This window comes from Arvicanthis niloticus, chromosome 13 (assembly GCF_011762505.2).
Source record: "Arvicanthis niloticus isolate mArvNil1 chromosome 13, mArvNil1.pat.X, whole genome shotgun sequence".
Lineage (NCBI taxonomy): Eukaryota > Metazoa > Chordata > Mammalia > Rodentia > Muridae > Arvicanthis > Arvicanthis niloticus.
The window spans coordinates 76,520,375-76,533,542 of NC_047670.1; the positions used below are offsets into that span (position 1 = coordinate 76,520,375).

The window sequence follows — 13,168 nt, forward strand, 5'->3', positions numbered from 1 at the left end:
TAGGTTTATTTATTTACTATGTATACAGAGTTCACCTGAGTGTATACATACATGGTAAAATCTCATAACCATCTATATAGATGGTTATGAACTGCCATGTGGTTGCTGGGAATTGAACTCAGTGCTCTTAACCCCTGAGCCATTGTTCCAGCCCTCCAAACTACCTTTTATCTGATGACCCTATGATGATGAACATAGCCAATCCAGCTCTGAAACACTGACCTATCTACCCATTGGGTTTCTGTCCCCACCCTGCCCTACTCCTTAGGTGTCGGGCACCTTTTTATGAGAGGAAAGTCAGCTGTCTAGCTCACTCCAGCAGCCAGAGCCTGATCCATAATAAACCAGCAAATAATAGCTGTCCAACCAGTTGTTGGCTTCCCATAGACAGCCAGGCACCCCCTCCAACATTCTCTCTCTCTCTCTCTCTCCAGAAACTCCACCCCAAGACTCCTGCCATCTCCCAGCAACGTCCCTGACTCAGTGTCCTGCAGTGCTTCTATTGCTGGTGCTGCCACACTGAGCGCCTCTGGGAGCTTTTGGAGAATCTGAAGTCTTAGTTCTGGCCATCTGGAGGCAGGCATCAAGGCCTAGAATTGCTACAAGTACCTTAGGATTGAATAGAGGGAAAGAAGACTTCAGAAAGGTAAGACCAATCTAAGACAGGAGAGGTATTCCAGGCAGAAGGAACAGTGTGAGTGACTGCTGACCCTGACCGGAAGTGCAGGTTCTGATCTGGCACAGAGGTAAAGGACTGTCAGCAGAAAGGAGGGTGGATAAATGTAATGTCAGGCACCTCTAGAAGAGAATGGCCAGGTGGGGAGGTCTGAGCTCCTGCAGGATCAGAGAAGCTCAGAGTGTCTTAGGCTTAATCCTACCTAACCCAAAGCAACTCCTGCAGCAAAATGGACTTCTCTCTGGGACTTCGACTGGGGCCTCGGAATAAGAAGGATACCTACCAGGAGCCCCTTCCGTCCTCTGGGCGTGGACCGCCAACTACCTCTCCCTGCTTGTCCTGTCCCCCTTCAGCCTGTGTCTGCCCCTGTTCTAGCTGCCCCCCTCCCCCATGCTCTTTCACTGCTTGTCCCTCAGACTCCGCTACTACCTGCCCTTCCTGTCCAGGCCTCCCTGGCCCACCCTGCACGTGTTCTTGCCCTCCTTGCCCTGCATGTCCTCCCTCAGCGTGTCTGCATACCTACTGCGCCCTCTGCTCGAGTCCATCTATGACCTACTGCCGCCCCTCGCCTTGCCCCATTTACTCCTGTTCGGTGGGCCAAGCTACCTGTCTGAGCTCCCGCTTGGGCTGCAGTAGCGGCTGCAGCTGTGGCCGTGATGTTGCATGGGGGCCTCGGGGCTCCACCGGCTGCTGCAGTGTCTGCTTCAGGAGACAGAGGGCTTCTCGAGGGCTCTGTCAGATAATCTAGGCTGAGAGGCCGTGTCCCGAAAATGGTGGTTCAGCTGGACCTGGAGCTACTTCCTCAAACAAAGGCTCCGAATACAGCCTGGATGGAATCAGGCAGACCCCTGACTAAAGAGGACAGGGGACCACTCCTCCTTGGACATTTGCTTTTGAGTGTGATCCTGCTGGTTCCAAAACCTGCTCCTCTGTTCCCCCTGGAAAGCCTTCCTTGCAGCCCTTTAAAGGTAAGCATGTCCATGGTTCCTTCCTCTCCATTCAGCCTCGGGTGGAGGGAGACCTTTGCTTACCTCCTCTTGCAATTCACAAGGGTATGACAGACTCCTTTTCTAGAGGATGGGGGTGGGGAAACACTTTGTTCAGAAGTCACTTCTGGCCCTGGATCTACATCCATACTCCTGATTGTCTCTGGCCTCCTAACCTCTCATCATAAGCCAGTCGAAGCAGCCCCCCACCCCCACTGGAAGAGATGGCTATGCCAATGGCTCTTGGTTTCTCTCTCCCCTGAGATAGCTTTGACATCCTTCCTGATCTTTTGTGTCAATCCAGGAACCTTCTGCCCACCCGGATGTGAATGTTTTGTATTGGAAATTTCTAAGCACTCATTCAGCCTCATGACCTCAATCTTGCAGCAGTAATCCTGTCCCTGTCCAAGACAGCCATGTTCATCTATCTTGGGGAGGGGATGGAGGATTGGGGGGAACCCTCTACTCAGGCTCTCAGAGGTCCTACCCACACATGGGTGTTGTAAGGGTGGTTGTAAGTTCCCTGTTAGGGTGATGGTGAGAGATTCAAAAGCCACCAAGTGAGGTAGCTTTTTGGCTTTTGTTTGTTTGTTTTTGTTTTCTTCTGGAGCTGAGGACAGCGCCAGGACAGAACCTTATGCTTGCTTGCTAGGCAAGAACTCTACCACTGGTCTGGAGACATGACTCAGTGATGAAGAGCACTGATTGCTCTTCCGAAGGTCCTGAGTTCAATTCCCAGCACCCACATGGTGGCTCACAGCCATCTCTAATAGGATCTGATGCCCTTTCCTGGTGTCTGAAGACAATTACAGTGTACTCATATACATAAGATAAATAAATCAAAAAAAAAAAAAAAAAAAAAAAAAACTCAAAAAAATGTACCACTGAGCTAAACCCCAGCCCTGAGACAAAGTTTTATATAGCCTTATGAATTTACAGTATGGCTAAGTTTAGCCTTAAATTCCTATTCTTCTTGCTTCTAAGGGTTGGGATCACAAGTATGTCCCACCACACCTAACTCTCCCTTGGTCTTTTAATTTACTACATTCCTCAATTCCTCCCCCTTCTCTTCTTTGTTACATTTTATTTACTTTTTGTGTGTGTGTGTGGGCACTGGCCTACCACAGGTCTCCAGTGGAAAGCCAGACAACTTCTGGGAGTCAGGGCTCTCCTTCCTCCATGGAGGACACAGGAATTAAATTCAGGTCCTCAGGCTTGACAGCAGATGCTGTGCCATCTTACCAGTCCCAGTCTCTGTTTTTTCTCCTTCTGGGTTTCTTTTTCTATTTGTTTCATTCATTCTTTTCTTTTTCTTCTTTTGTTTTTGTTTTGTTTTTGCTTTTTGACAGACTCTTAGTCCAGGCTGGTCTCAAACTCTGTCTTACTCTGTCACAGCCTCCCCAGTGCTAAGGTGTTAGATGTGTACCACTGTGCCTAGCTGATGCATGGAGAACTTTACAGTCCAGGAATCATGATGCCATCACCTGAGTCCACTGACGAAGCTTAGCCTCGCTAAATGTGACAGAGATGAGCACCGACACCGTTTGCCTGCTGTTACGAAGCAGCCTGAAGCATCCAGCACTGCCTAGAAAAGATACTCGCCAAAGAAGCCAACAAACCTCTCAATGTGGATTAAATCAAGCCCTCAGTGCTGTCTTGTGTGTGTGCATGTTCATGAGTGTGGCATGTGCACATCCTGTGTGTGTACAGGGGTTCATGGAGATCATCCCTAGGTCTTGTTCCTCAGATCATGGTCCACCTTGATTTTATTTTTTTTCTTTTTAAATATAATCTCTCACTAGGTCCTGTCTCTGCATTCTCAGCTCTGAAATGACACTCTTGTCACCATACCACGTCCACAGTATTAATAAGGGTCTCTGAGGATTAAACTCATATCCAGTTTGTGTGTCAAGCGATTGCTTTGCTTCCTGAACTAACTCCTCTGCCCCCTATTTAATGAGAAATGCAGGAGATGGGGAAACGTAAACGACATGAGGAAGTGAGTAGACTCCGGCAAAATGTGGGCGATGTTAAAGAGAATCTGACCCAGTTACCTAAATAAGTCATCAGCTGTGGGGAAAATGAGAAGGAGCTTAAAACACAGAGACAGAGCTGAGAATATACTTCAGTGACAGAGCCCATATGTAGGGGGCCTGAGGGTGTGAGGGTGTGGACGACCACAGGGAGCTTTTGGATCTCTTTTGTTCAAGACTTGGGGATGCCAACTATAAAGATGTTTCAGAAGCTGAGGACATTTAACTCTAGACTGGGTTGTAGTTTTTGTTTATGAGACAGGATCTTATTATATATGATGGTCTGGACCTTGCTGTATAGATCTACCTGGTCTTGAGCTCACAGTGATCCACCTGCCTCTGCCTTTCCAGTGCTAAGATCAAATGTATGTGTCACCATTCCCAGCTTGTGTCCTATGGCTTTAAATTTTACTTACCATTGGCCTATCTAATGCATGTGTTCCTCTGTGTGTGTGTGTGTGTGTGTGTGTGTTCCTGCATGTGCACACTCACACACCATTCATGTGTGGATGCATGTCAAGATCAGAGGATACTTTTTTTTTTTTAATGTTTATTTATTTCTTTTATGTATGTGAGTACACTGTAGCTGTCTTCAGACACACCAGGAGAGACCATAGATGGTTGTGAGCCACCATGTGGTTGCTAGGAATTGAACTCAGGACCTCTGGAAGAGCAGTCAGTGCTCTTAACTGTTGAGCCATCTCTCTAGCCCTGATACTTTTTTTTCTTAATTATTTATTATTTATTTTATGTATGTGAATACACTGTAACTGTCCTCAGATATAATGGAAGAGCACATCAGATCCTATTACAGATGGCTGTGAGCCATCATGTGGTTGTTGGGAATTGAATTCAGGACCTCTGGAAGAACAGTCAGTGCTCTTAACTGCTGAACCATCTCATCTCTCCAGCCCTGAGAGGATACTTCTCAAGTCTGTTTTTTACCTCCACCAAGTGGGTCTTGGGGAATCAAACTTAGGATGTCAGGGCTAGTGGTGAGTAGTCAGCCACTGGGCCATCCTCCTGAGTTTTAGAATCCCCCTGGCCTGAGTTTTTATGATGTGAGGAACTGGGCTAATTTTGTTAGATGTAAACATGGCTCTGGGGTTGTTAATGAAACAGCCTACTTGGTCTGAAATGTCTCAGTGAGGGAGGGAAGAAATATCATTGGTGGATTAAAGGTGAATGGGGTCTTTTTTTTTTGTTTGTTTGTTTTTTTTGTTTTGTTTTGTTTTGTTTTTGGTTTTTTTTGAAACAGGGTTTCTCTGTGTAGCCCTGGCTGTCCTGGAACTCACTCTGTAGACCAGGCTGGCCTCGAACTCAGAAATCCGCCTGCCTCTGCCTCCCAACTGCTGGGATTAAAGGCATGTGCCACCACCGCCCGGCAGGATCATAAATATTTTAATAATAAAATATTAAATGTAACTCCTCCGGGACTGGAAAGATGGCTCAGAGATTAAGAGCAGTGACTACTCTTACAGAGGTCCTGAGTTCAATTCCCAGCAGCCACATGGTGGCTCACAACTGTCTGTAATAGAATCCATTGCCTCTTCTGGTGTGTCAGAAAAGAGCAACAGTGTATTCACATACATTTTTTTAAAAAAAGTTTTAAAAAATGTTAAAAAAAGAAAAGAAAAAAAGAAAAGAAACTCCTCTGGTGAGTTTGGTTTCTAGCACACTGTGAACACTTCTCCTTGAAGGCTAAGACTTCCTCATGGTTTCTTACACACAGATCCTAGCTAGCTACTGAAAGGTTGTCCTGGAGATAAACTGAATTGACGGGGCCCTCTAGTCATCTGCCAGCAAATTTCCCAACAAGATCTTTCCTAGTTGTACCTCAGAGTCCAAGAGGCCATAGCAACCTTAAGAGTATACGAATTTTGAACAGATCTTACAATAATACAAAATAATACAGGGGCTGGAGGGACTGCACAGTGCCTAAGAGTGGATACTGCACTCACAGAGAGCCCACATTTGCTTACCTTCATCCACAAGACAGCTCACAAGCTCCTGGAACCCAGAGTCCACATGTTTTAATGCCCTCTTCTGGCCAATGAGGGAACTATAAGCACATGGTGGGTATATAAACAAGCCTGCAAGCAAACACTCAGACAAATAAAATCGAAATAAAGAAATCTTTGGAGTTCCGTTGTTACTTTTGTTGTTGTTGTTGTTGTTGTTGTTGTTTGAGAGAGGGTTTCTCTGTGTGGCCCTCTCTTGGAACTCACTCTGCAGACCAGGCTGACCTCAAACTCATAGAGATCTGCCTGCTTCTGTCTCCTGAGTGCTGGGATTAAAGCCATGTGCCACCATTGCCCAGCTTCTCAAAAAAACAAAACAAAACAAAACAAAAAAACAAAACCAACATTTGCAAATAGTTTATACAGGTACTGCACCCATTTCATTTTCCCAGGAACTGTGTGAGAATGTAGTCTTAATTCCTGCTTTCTCTGTTACCATGGAGTGCTGGATAAACTTCTTCAACCCTGTGGGCTAATGCCACCTACCTTCTTATTTAACAGTTAGATGCCATCCATAGTAGTCGGCCAAGATTTTTTTTCAGTGTTAGGGATCAAAGGCTCCATTCATAGTAATTCTATCGGTGATCTATATAATCCATGGGTGAGATTATAAATGGCATGTGTGTCTCCCGTGGGTGTGAAGTCTGTCTAGGCTTCCAACAACAGTAGCTGTTGAGTTTGATGTATAAACATCCTCACAAGAAAATGGAATGATATTTGTATTCCTGCATTTGTTTCCCTTTTTCTTTCTTTTCTTCTTAAGAACCCTGTCTCAAAAAAAAAAAAAAAAAAAAAAAAAAAAAAATGAAAGAAATAAAAAGAAAAAAGAAATGAAAAAGTAAGGAAACAGAAAGAAAGCTGGTAGAGACAGCTCAGTAGTTTAGAGGACCCAGGGTCAGTCACCAGCTCTCACCTGGTGGCTAACAACTGTCTGTAAGTCCGGTTCCAGGGGATCTGATGCCCTCTTATGGCCTGCACAGGAATGAATACATATAGTGTGCAGACACATGTGAAGGCAAAACATATACACAAAATAAGAATAAATAAATAATTAAACACTAAAAGAAAGAAAAGGCGGGCATGATGATGCTATCAGTAATGAAGAGGCTGAGACAAGAAGATGGATGGTTCTAGTCTAGGCTGGACTACAGAGAGACACCCTGTTTAAAATTAACATTATTATTGTTGTTATTATGTTTTTATTATATATTTCATGTATATACACATAAATATATACACAATATATAAACACACACACACACACACACACATCTTCACATCTTTCAGGCATCTGAAGCAAGTAAATTGCCAGCCAAGATGGGGTTTTCCTGTGTGGTATAACCACACAGGGCTGGAAAGATGTTTCAGAGGTCGAGAGCACTTAATTCTACTTTACAGGGGTCATGGGTTTTGTTCCCAGCACCCACATCAAGCAACTTGTTACTACCTATCACTCCAGTTCTAGGCACGTGCACATAAATTCATGAAGCCTCACACACATTCACATAAGTAAAAATATAAATAAAAATCCAAACAACAACAAATATGTGTGTATGTATATTTTTTTCAGAGATTAGGTAAATTATAATTATCTGATAAATGATAACTTAATAGAAGCCAGGGCTTTCTAAAATAATTTACGTGGATTAAACTATAAATTCATTTGTCTGTGAATAATTATAGAGTACTTATTACATCATTAATGGCTGCTTTAAATATTGAGAATGTAGGTGGAGAAACAAATACAAATCTGCAGGGAGAAGAAGTAACAAATGAGCAAATAAAATATTCAGTCCACCAGATGGTGTTAAGTGCTATGGAGAAAATGTAGCAAACAGGAAAAGACAGAAGGAGAGCAGGCCAGGAAGCCTGGTGGTACATCTCTGAAATTCAAGCACTTGGGAGGTGGAGGTATGAAGGTCAGAAGTTCAAGATTAATTTTAGCTACATATTGAGTTGAAGACCAGACTGGGCAACACAAGACCTAGTCTATAAAAAACAAAACAAAACAAAAAAAGGGGGCTTGGTTTGTTGTCCAGTTGATAAAGTTCTTATCTCACATGCAAGGCTCAGCACTCAGGCTCCTAAGACTGATGATCAAATGGGGCGACAAACTTTAAGCCTGCAGAGCTTCAAGTGATGAGACCCCAACCCCCAGACAAAGCAGCACCAGGGTTTGGTTCTTAGCATGAACATGTCTTTTCTCTTCACAGTTGTCTGTAACTCTAGTGTCAGGTGATCTGACACTTTTCTCTAACCTCTGTGGACCTTAGGCACTCACATGATGCACAGACATATATAAAGGAAAAACAGTTACATATATAAAATAAATTAATCTAAAATAAAATGGAGGGAACTCCTCCCTCCTGCCTCCCCACCCCAAAAACCCTTTATGTGGAAAATAAAAGGGGGATGGCTAAAAAAAAAAAAGACTTCTTAGGGTCTTTGCTTGTTTTATTTTTTTAAATTTTAATGTATAAATTTAAAGATTTATTTCTGGCCTGGAGAGATGGCTCAGAGGTTAAGAGCACTGACTGCTCTTCCAGAGGTCCTGAGTTCAATTCCCAGCAACCACATCTGTAATTCTCACAACCATCTATAATGGGATCTGACACCCTCTTCTCGTGCGTGTCTGAAGACAGCTACAGTGTACTCATGTAAATAAAATAAATAAATCTTTTTTTTAAAGATTTATTTTATTTAGAAGTATATTTACTTAGTTATTTAGAAGTATATCCCTCATCCCCTTCCCAGTACTGGGATTATTCATGTATTAGCCAAGGTTTACAGGGTAGCTGGGGGAGGGAACTAAGGTCCATGAAGGAGCATTTGTAAGACTGGAAGGAGACTGGGAGCAGGGATGAGGGAAGAGAGAAGAGAACTTTCATACAGCACCAGAGGCCGTGTGTTCACAGAAGGTTAAAGTTATGTCAGCTCAGTTCCCTTCACTACTCAGAAATAAAATAATGAATCCCAGTACTTGGGAAGTAAAGGCAAGCAGATCTCTGTGAGTTTGAGGCCAGCCTGGTATACAGAGCTGGTTCCAGCAGGACAGCCAGGGCTGTATAGAAAGACCCTGTCTTGAAAAACAAACAAACAAACAAACAAACAAACAAGCAAACTAATGGGACTGGAGAGAAGGCTCCCCAATTAAGAGGATGTATCGGTCTTGCCAAAGGCCTCAGTCAGGTTCCCAGCATCCTCGTGCTACAGAGCCCATGTGGAGGTCAAAGGACTTCTTCCAGGACTCCATTTTCTTCTTCTTTTTTTTTTTTTTGGGGGGGGGGGTTCGAGACAGGGTTTCTCTGTGTAGTCCTGGCTGTCCTGGAACTCACTCTGTAGACCAGGCTGGCCTCGAACTCAGAAATCCACCTGCCTCTGCCTCCCAAGTGCTGGGATTAAAGGCGTGTGCCACCACCGCCCGGCTTAGAAGTGTATTTTATGTCCATGGGTGTGTGCCTAAGTGACTATACTCACACTACTTTCATGCAGGTGCTCTCAGAAGTCAGAAGTCGGTCAGATGCCCTGGAGGAGCTGGAGTTACAAATAAATGTGAAAACTACTCTGCAAAAGCAGTAGCAAGTGCTCTTCCACCCGTCTTCCTCTCCTCTGCAAGAACAGCAAGTGCTCTTAATCTGTTAATCACAAAGCATTCTATTTATTGATTGATTGATTGATTGATTGAGACAGGGTCTCATTCTAGTCTAGACCTGGAGCTCAATATAGCACAAGTTGGTCTTAAATTCTCAGCAGTTCTCCTGCCTCAGCTTTCCAAGCGCAAGGATTATATGAGCCACCACACCATGATAGAAAGTCCTATTTATTTATTTATATATATATATATATATATATATATATATATATATATATATATATGAGACATGTACGCTGTAGCTGTCTTCAGACACACCAGAAGAGGGCATCAGATCCCATTACAGATGGTTATGAGCTACCATATGGTTGCTGGGAATTGAACTCAGGACCTATGGAAGAGCAGTCAGTGCTCTTAATGACTGAGCCATCTCTCCAGCCCAGAAGTCCTCTCTAATAACATGACATTTGGACAGAAAATTGTAGGAGGTAAAGAAGGTGAAGGAACCTTGCAGGACGCACTGTGCAAAGGCCCAGGTGGGAGGCATTGGAGACAGAGAAGGAGACCGAGTGGTAGAGGATGAAGTCATGGACATAGCAAAAAGCCCTCGGACAGACGCATTTGCACCTCTTTAGAAAGATTTTGGTTTTCATCCTTAGTAGAAAGGGAAGCCATTGCAGGGTCTCCAGGATGTAATATTGAATACTGAAACTTAACATTGCAAGATAAAGCAAATCCTAGGTAGCTGGAGGTGAGAGTCGAGCTCCAGGGCTAAAGTTCTAAAGCTGCCACAGATCCTTAAGCCTTCTTCATTAGGGCACTGTTCCCGATTTTACACAGAGAAAGTGGTGAAGTGACGGATAAGATTGCAACCTCAATCTGTGTCCAGCCGGACTCCGGCTTTACACCACACCGCCTCCCTCAGGTGTCTGGACAATACTGACTGCTGCCCCGGAGGTCAGGCCAAGTCCAAACCCTAGAACAGCCTCGGTTTAGGGCAGCGGAGTTCATTAGCAAGGGGTACCCGCTGGCTCGGAGGTACTGCCGGCACCTTTCCGAGATCCTGCGTGGAGGAAAACAGAAAACACGCTTTCATTCGGGACGACCCCGCGGGTACCGGGCAGCTTGAGGACCCAAAGGTACCCGCCCGACAAGCCCGCGGTAGCAGCCCGCGGCTCCAGCATCCCCCAGCCCTACGGGCTTTTCCGCTCTAGGGCGGGGCCCGGTGAGGGGGCGTGGCTTCCGCGGGGCGCCCCCGTCACGTGACGGGGCTATCATGGCGGCGGCCACGAGCCAGCCCGGCTCCCGGAAGCAGGCTGTGAGGGGCGGGCGCGCTGCTGGAACCCGAGCGGAGCCGGAGCCAGTGTGGGGAGGGCGGCCCGGCGGCCTGGAGCCGGACGTGTCCGGAGCGTCCCCGCAGACCGGGGCAGCAGGTGAGACCGGGGCCGGGCGAGGCGTGAGCGAGTGAGGGGACGCTCGGCTGAGGCTAGGGGGCGCAGGGGGTCACCCGTGACCCAGAGTCGGGGAACCTGCGTTTCGCGCGCGTGACCGCGAAGCATTGGAGAGGCCGGCGCGGGCGGAAGGGATGCTCGGGTATAGATATGGAGACACTGAGCTCCAGAACTGGCTCATCGGCGAGGATGGGAGGTACAAGAAACCTGCAGAACCTATCATGGAGAAGGGCAGTATCCCCTTTCGAACCTGCGGGACCGGGATTACTGAAAGGAGTCCCCCTTGCTGTACCGGGCAAGGGTGGGGCGAGTGCGCTGGCCTCTCCCCACTATCACCCTCCCCTGCCCCACAGAGTCCTAGGAGACAACCACTCCTCCCACCCACCCAACTGGTCCCTCCAGTCTCAGCTCTGGGGGAGAGAAATTGACAGTGCAGTTGGGTGGAGTTGCCTTCTGCCCAGACACCCAATCCCTTGACTGTGCTACCTGGATTAGGGATGTGCCTATGACCACCTGACCACGGTTCTCTCCCCAGGTCGTCCGGGGGCCCACCATGCTGGTGACTGCCTATTTGTCTTTTGTGGGCCTCCTGGCCTCCTGCCTGGGCCTGGAGCTGTCAAGATGCAGAGCTAGGCCCCCTGGGAGAGCTTGCAGCAACCCCTCCTTCCTTCAGTTTCAACTAGACTTCTATCAAGTCTACTTTCTGGCCCTGGCAGCAGACTGGCTCCAGGCCCCCTACCTGTATAAACTCTATCAGCATTACCACTTCCTGGAGGGTCAGATTGCTATCCTCTACGTCTGTGGCCTCGCCTCCACCGTCCTCTTTGGCCTAGTGGCCTCCTCCCTTGTGGACTGGCTAGGTCGTAAGAAGTCCTGTGTCCTTTTCTCCCTCACTTACTCTCTGTGTTGCATAACCAAGCTCTCTCAAGACTACTTTGTGCTGCTGGTGGGTCGAGCACTTGGTGGGCTGTCCACTGCTCTGCTCTTCTCAGCCTTCGAGGCCTGGTACATCCACGAGCACGTGGAGAGGCATGACTTCCCTGCTGAGTGGATCCCAGCTACCTTTGCCCGAGCTGCCTTCTGGAACCACGTGCTAGCTGTGGCAGCAGGTGTAGCAGCTGAGGCTGTGGCAAGTTGGATGGGCCTGGGGCCTGTAGCACCCTTTGTGGCTGCCATCCCTCTTCTGGCTCTGGCTGGGGCCTTGGCCCTTCGAAACTGGGGAGAGAATTATGACCGTCAGCGTGCCTTCTCCAAGACCTGTGCTGGAGGTCTGCGCTGCCTCCTGTCTGACCGCCGGGTGTTGCTGCTGGGTGTCATACAAGCCCTGTTTGAGAGTGTCATCTTCATCTTTGTCTTCCTCTGGACACCTGTGCTGGACCCACACGGGGCCCCTCTGGGCATTGTGTTCTCCAGCTTCATGGCAGCCAGCCTTCTGGGTTCTTCCCTGTATCGCATCGCTACCTCCAAGAGGTACCACCTTCAACCCATGCACCTACTCTCCCTCGCCGTCCTCATTGTCGTCTTCTCTCTCTTCATGTTGACTTTCTCCACCAGCCCAGGCCAAGAAAATCCTGTGGAATCCTTCATTGCCTTTTTACTCATTGAGTTGGCCTGTGGGCTCTACTTTCCCAGCATGAGTTTCCTGCGAAGGAAAGTGATCCCCGAGACAGAGCAGGCCGGTGTCCTCAATTGGTTCCGAGTGCCCCTGCATTTACTGGCCTGTCTAGGGCTCCTTGTCCTCCATGACAGCGATCGGAAAACGGGCACCAGGAATATGTTCAGCATCTGCTCTGCTGTCATGGTGACGACTCTGTTGGCAGTGGCAGGACTTTTCACTGTGGTGAGACACGATGCTGAGCTGCGGGTGCCCTCGCCTACCGGGGAGCCCTATGCCCCTGAGCTTTGATTCTCCAGGACAAGGGCTCTGAGATGGGCTCTGGAAGCCCGCCTGCCCACCTGTGACTCACTTTGTGACTCTGTCCTGCGGCCCCTCTTGCCAGTGTTCTGGGAAGGACATGGGGTGACAGATTGGAAAGGTGCCAAAGGCTGACTGTGTACTTTCTCCTTGCTGTGTAAAATAAACACTTTTAATGGATTCGACTTGCTCGTCCTCTCCCGTACCTCCTCAGTTTCTGGTGAGGGGGGCCGCTGGAGATATTTGCAGTACAGGTGGGGTTCTAATATCTTCAAGTCAAATGTCTCCAGCCAAACTGAGATGAAATGCCTGTCAACAGAACCGGGTGGAAAGATTCAGGGGCTCCTAAGTCCTTAGTCTTGGCTAGGTCACATACCCTTTCCAGTTTTCAAGCAAAATCCTCAGTCCACATTCAGGGGACAGGTGGACTCTTGGAATTAGGGTTACAGTCAGGACACTCTACAGCTTGTTACATGTGTTGAGATCTGACCTCT

At 47.3% G+C, this 13,168-nt stretch overlaps 2 protein-coding genes across 2 annotated transcripts; both read left to right on the forward strand.

Annotated features, from left to right (window-relative positions):
* Positions 1-437: 437 nt before the first annotated feature.
* LOC117718877 (uncharacterized) lies at positions 438-4,075 on the forward strand. Its single transcript, XM_076912150.1, has 2 exons — positions 438-1,644; positions 3,012-4,075. Exon 1 carries the CDS (start codon positions 906-908, stop codon positions 1,422-1,424), a length of 519 nt encoding a protein of 172 aa, XP_076768265.1. The 5' UTR covers positions 438-905; the 3' UTR covers positions 1,425-1,644; positions 3,012-4,075.
* Positions 4,076-10,565: 6,490 nt separating this feature from the next.
* On the forward strand, positions 10,566-12,859 carry Slc61a1 (solute carrier family 61 member 1). Its single transcript, XM_034517374.1, has 2 exons — positions 10,566-10,741; positions 11,295-12,859. The coding sequence occupies exon 2, from the start codon at positions 11,313-11,315 to the stop codon at positions 12,663-12,665; it is 1,353 nt and encodes a 450-aa protein (XP_034373265.1). The 5' UTR covers positions 10,566-10,741; positions 11,295-11,312; the 3' UTR covers positions 12,666-12,859.
* The last annotated feature ends 309 nt before the right edge of the window (positions 12,860-13,168 follow it).

What these genes read in the sequence shown, in the direction of transcription:
- LOC117718877 (XM_076912150.1), top strand. Translation starts at nt 906, where the DNA reads ATGGACTTCTCTCTGGGACTTCGACTGGGGCCTCGGAATAAGAAGGAT.
- Slc61a1 (XM_034517374.1), top strand. Translation starts at nt 11,313, where the DNA reads ATGCTGGTGACTGCCTATTTGTCTTTTGTGGGCCTCCTGGCCTCCTGC.